Source organism: Gadus macrocephalus, chromosome 7 (genome assembly GCF_031168955.1).
Source record: "Gadus macrocephalus chromosome 7, ASM3116895v1".
Lineage (NCBI taxonomy): Eukaryota > Metazoa > Chordata > Actinopteri > Gadiformes > Gadidae > Gadus > Gadus macrocephalus.
Window position 1 is genome coordinate 7,042,902 of NC_082388.1, and position 6,000 is coordinate 7,048,901.

Consider the following 6,000-nt stretch of genomic DNA (forward strand, 5'->3'; position numbering starts at 1 on the left):
CTTCGGCCATCCTTACTAACTGGCTGATTGGATGAACTTCAACCAATCGGATCCCGCCGTCAAGACGACGTACATTATTGCCTTGTTTCCAAATTAAACACCATTAGCAAACGTCGGGTAGCGAATGTAGCCAACCTAGCTACCGGTATCATTGATGTAAAAACGTATTAATGTTGTTTAGCCACAGCCTCCCATTAGGGAACATTGGTAAGATCATGTAGCTAAACTAGCAACCAATTCTAGTGAAATATAAATGTACAGATATATTTAGCCCCAGCTTCAAATTAGCCATTTTAGGTAGCTGATTAAGCTTACCTAGCTACCATTTCATTGAAGTCAAACACAGAGTATAAACATAGTTAAGAAACAGCCTTCCAGTGGGTAGCTAATATAGCTAATTTAGCAAATGTTAGATTAACCACAGTCTCAAATTAGCATTGTTGGGTAGCTGATGTAGCTAACCTAACTACCATTGTCATTGAAGTTGTAGGGTATAAACACAGTCTAGCCGAAGTCTCTTATTAACGTTGGGTAGCTAAAATAGCTAACCTAGCAAATGTTAGATTAGCCAGAGCCTCAAATTAGCATTGTTAGGTAGCTGAGGTGGCTAACCTAGCTACACTCTCATTGAATTTATAGCCTATAATCACAGTCCAGCCAAAGACTTATATTAACGTTGGGTAGCTGATGTTCCTTACCAAGCTAGCACTCTCATTGAAGGTAAAACGTTTAAATAGCCTAGCCCCCGCCTCCATTCACGACCTGCCTTCCCTTTCTCTGAGGCTATATTTACCCTTTCGCTGAGCCAATTCAACCCTCCACGACTAATTAGGAGGTGGGATCGTATTTTAGTGGTTCGCAGGCTCGCAGCCGTTCATTCTTTTACCGTTTCCTGAGGGCGTTCTTCCTTTGAGTAGAAAGACTTATGTTTTCAACGAGTCCTCAGACCTGAGTGGTGGCCGGGTATCACATATCATACTACCCCCTTGCATTGCCCTCCCTCACGTACGCCCATGTGTGTGTGTGTGTGTGTGTGTGTCTGTCTCAAGACTCACCTGTCCAGAGTTCATCTGGACTCTGCATAGCCTCCCTCTCCCACCCCTTATGCACCTATTGTATGTTTGTACGTCCTGGCACTTAATGTACACACTTATTGTACGTCTTGGCACTTAATGTACACACTTATTGCATGTTGTACGTCATGGCACTTAATGTACGCATTTATTGTATGTTTGTACGCCTTAGCAATTAAAAATAGTACCTTGCATCGTGTAGCATCTTATCCTAGTTAGCTTTGTTGTTTACGGGAAATGGGTTAACCTAGTGATGGTTAGTACTTGGCACTTGTTTCTATGAACATCCTTACTGTACCGTCAGCGATATATTGTTGTTTCTCTTTCTAAACAAAAATGTACCAACTGTAAGTTGCTCTGGATAAAAGTGTCTGCTAAACACTCTGAATGGTTAGCGTCTCCCTGGAATGAGACTGTATGCCGACTGGTACCCTGAGGGCAAAAAGCTCTCCCTCTGTCTCTCTCTCGCTCCATCTGCCGTTTCCCCACACTGGGGACTGGTAAACCGGTGTGTGTGTGTGTGTGTGTGTGTGTGTGTGTGTGTGTGTGTGTGTGTGTGTGTGTGTGTGTGTGTGTGTGTGTGTGTGTGTGTGTGTGTGTGTGTGTGTGTGTGTGTGTGTGTGTGTGTGTGTGTGTGTGTGTGTGTGTGTGTGTGTGTGTGTGTGTGTGTGTGTGTGTGTGTCCGTCCAGGGGACCTGTGCATATTTGACGATATGGGGGTGATTTACACTTGTGAAAGGACTCTTTGCGAGTGTTGAACAACGCTGGTTCAGAACAGCTGAATGTGGAACAATGGAGAAAGGTTGGGATGGTTTCCATGTTGAACCTTTATTTGACTTTCATGAAGGAACGTGAAAAGTGTATACATCTTACCTAATAGCACTAAAGGGTATCTGTCTGAGCCAATAGCAGGAAAGTGTAATAATCTAAGCCAATAGAAGGAAAGTGTACTAATCGAAGCCAATAGCAGGAAAGTGTACTAATCACAGCCAATAGCAGGACAGGGTATTCATCTTAGCCAATAGAAGGAAAGTGAACTAATCTAAGCCAATAGCAGGAAAGGTTAATCGTCTGAGCCAATAACAGGAAAGTGTACTAATCTTAGCCAATGGCAGGAAAGGGTCTTAGTCTGACCCAATAGCAGGGAAGGGTTTGAGTCTGAGCCAATAGCAGGAAAGGGTTTGAGTCTGAGCCAATAGCAGCAAAGGGTAATAGTCTGAGCCAATAGCTGGAGAATGGGGTTGGCCAGCCTATCATCGGTCAGTGTCCATATGTGTCTTTGGCCGGTTGCAGCCGGCATCTCCGGGATTGACTATGAAGATTAAGAATGAAGGACAATGCTAGAGTCAGCAGAATGGAGGCCTTACAACGTCTATTCTGTGAACAATGTAGAGTTCTTCTTGCATCATAGAATTCTGCTAACAACGTAGGATTCTACCGTACAATAATTCTGCTAACAACGTAGAGTGCTCCGTGCATCACAGAATTCCGCAAAAAACATACAATTCCACCTTACAATGTAGAGTTCTGCCAACGTCGCAGAATAGCATCCTACCTGTCCGACTAAAACCACATTCACTCGTGAAAAGTTTTCTTTGGTAAAAACATCGTACTCCACAAACTAAACCTCAAAGCAGCGGGACTCAACACATCGTACATCGACGCGACACAACTCGCTAAAACCTCGCTAACGCCCAACTTGGTAGCTCCGAGACGTAGCGCAAAAAAACAATAAAAAAAAATTGCGCTACGTCCCCGTCCCCCCCTCCCCCCGCCTGCCCAATTAACCCCCATTAGCCCTGCGGTCGCTTCTCACCGGTGAGCTCCACGTCGGCCAGGTAGCTGCCCCGGATCACAGAGTCCGTGCTGGGGGTGTGGCAGGAGTAGACCCCGCCATCGGCGGGGCGGGCCTCCCCGATGCGGAGCTCCACCTCGCTGTCGCCCAGCCGCGCCACGGCCACGTCGCCCGCGGCAACGCGCGCGCTCAGGGCAGGGTCGGTGTACCGTGGGTCGAAGGTGGAGACCACGTTGATGGACGCCCGGCCGGCGACGCGTTTCATCTTCCACTCAAAGTCCTGTAGGGGGAGAGGGGTGAGGGGGGGAGGAGGGAGGGAGATGGGAAGACATAGTGAGGTGGAAGAGTGTAGGAAGGGGGGGAGGAAGGGTCGTAGATGTCATCTCTCTCTCTCTCTGTGTGTGTGTGTGTGTGTGTGTGTGTGTGTGTGTGTGTGTGTGTGTGTGTGTGTGTGTGTGTGTGTGTGTGTGTGTGTGTGTGTGTGTGTGTGTGTGTGTGTGTGTGTGTGTGTGTGTGTGTGTGTGTGTGTGTGTGTGTGTGTGTGTGTGTGTGTGTGTGTGTGTGTGTGTGTGTGTGTGTCCCCACCTGCTCTCTGGGTCCCTCATACTCGCTGACGTTGCACCTGATGGCGACGGGCTGGCCCTCCACCCGAATCAGAGGACCGCTGGGGACGGACACCTTCCGGGCCGAACACACACCTACACACACACACACACACACAGTTTATACATCTCAATAGTACAGACTATTTATATCTCAAAGTATTCCCAACACACATCTCTATAGTCCACACTGACACATAGTTGATACAACTCAATGAGTAAACCCACTCAAAAACACAGTTTATACATCCGGTACACACACACAGTTATACAACACACACACACACACACACACACACACACACACACACACACACACACACACACACACACACACACACACACACACACACACACACACACACACACACACGATACAACTCTATAGTAAACACTCAAACACACACACATACATACACACACAAAAGCACCCACACTCCCCACCAACACACAATTCTAAAGTTTACACATTTTTGTCAGCACTAGCATGCAAGTAAATCACTTTTTTAACCATCACAACCAGGTATGTTTGTTTCAGTCACCATGGTCACTATTTACATTTCCTAACCCACAGTCCGCTAACTTCATCCAGAGTGGAAAACTACATTCATTGCGCTCTAATTAGCGCTATCTGTTATGAGCCTTGATCATCATTATCTCAATATATGGCTGCGCTAAAAGCAAATGTTTACATTTACATTTATTTTTAATTTTGGACGTTTAGCTGACGCTTTTTCCCAAAGCGACTTACAATAAGTATATTTGTCAGAAGAAAGTAACTACAACATATCGCTGTCGGTGCAGTAAGGCTGTTCATAGAACCAAGTGCCAAGCACTTACAATCGCTTGGTTAACCCGTTCCCCGTTTACAACAAAGAAAGTAGTCGGAAGTAAAACACATAAACTACAATAAATATTATTTATTGTAGTAAATAACATTCGACCCCTCCACCCCCCAAGGTATGGCAGGGCGGGGCCTGAGAGAAGGTAATGTGTTTTATAACGTATCCATATACAGTCTTACTTCCTGTGAGCCGTCTTCCAGATAGGGAAGAATAAACAACATGACGAGGAGAACACAGACGAAAGAGAATAAATACATTGGTCTTTTTGAGGAAGGATTTGAAATCTCTTGAAATCTCTCTAACATAGGCCTCTATCTAACACCCCCCCCCCCCCCCCCCCCCTCTCTCTCGCTGTTTCAGTTCCAAAACATGGAACTCAAAGACCCCCCCCTCTTTCTCGCTGCTGTTAAACACAGGTAACTCAAAGTCCCACCCCCTCTCTCACCGCTTAACACAGGTAACTGAAAGTCCCGCCCCCTCTCTCTCACTTCTTGACACAGGCAACGTATGCAAGGCAAATCGACCGATAACAGTAAGGAATGTCTGAGTGTATGAATGCATTTCGCTCGCTTATCAGTAGTGTTCATCGGATCTACTTCCCCCTCGGGTTTAGAGTCATTTGGTTTATTATCGGGAGAGGAAGTGTCGACCATTTTACATTTGGTACACATTCACCGTCAATAAACCGGACCTAAACTAACAAGTGACAGGCTACACTCTGTTCAGCAGCGGGGGGCGGGGCTTCTGGGGGATGTCATGACACCGGGCCACCTCAAGCCACCGCTCATTGCCAGCGGTCCACTCAGTCACTACTCAGGTGCTGGATAATCTACCATTACATAATGTAGCCAGAGGAGTCTGTGCATGTCCCTTCAGTTCTCCCTGGCAACCATTCAATCGACCAACTTCAAAAATGTGTGAAGTCAAAGGCAGTTGTTTTGCTCTGAACCCAATGAAGTACAAGAGGAAACTGTAGCAAAGTCTGTAACTATAAACCTGGTTCCAGCAGGCGCTATGGCGGCTGAAGGATCAATTAACTGCATTAATTCAGCGCTTTTCTAACCAGTGGCCACTCAAAGCACTTTACAATTAATGCCCAATATTCACCCATTTACACGCCTACAGCGGGGTCAGCCACTTAAGCCGACAGCCAACTGGTGTTGAGCAGTCAGGGTGAGGCGTCTCACTCAGAGACACCTCGACACTCTGGCTAGGAGGAGACAGGGATCGAACTAGCAACCTTCACTTTCAAAAGATTAGATAAGGAGACCCACCGCATCAGCGAGACCTTCACCTTGTATCTTCTCACAGCACACAAACACAACACAACATTGCGATGACATGATAATGGCTCCTGGAATGTAAAGTATGGGGGGGTTGCTTTGGGCGCACATGAATCAACACAACAAGGGAACCCTAGTCTCGCTGCTTCAGCCCGGCTTCTATGGGAAAGTTTTGGAACCGGTAGAACCAGTACAATAAACATCATCATCACCTCAATCCGATAATCACCACGCAGACGCTTAATATCAAGTCAAAGCAAAGTTGTGGGCTGAGCCGTGGCTAGAGCCAACACACTTCGATGTCAACACCAGGACCCGTAAACCATTAGCTTAGGTTATTTTAGCTTAAAATAGCTTAGCTTAAAGCCGCTAGGTCGGAGGTTGTTGAGTTCAAGCACAAAT

The 6,000-nt window shown here is 46.5% G+C and overlaps 1 protein-coding gene across 1 annotated transcript in view; it reads right to left on the reverse strand.

Annotated features, from left to right (window-relative positions):
• ptgfrnb (prostaglandin F2 receptor inhibitor b) overlaps positions 1 to 6,000 on the reverse strand; it is a 59,803-nt gene that overhangs the window by 46,342 nt on the left and 7,461 nt on the right. The window contains 2 exon segments of the mRNA XM_060055440.1: positions 2,890 to 3,148; positions 3,454 to 3,566. Coding sequence (XP_059911423.1) covers positions 2,890 to 3,148; positions 3,454 to 3,566 — 372 coding nt within the window.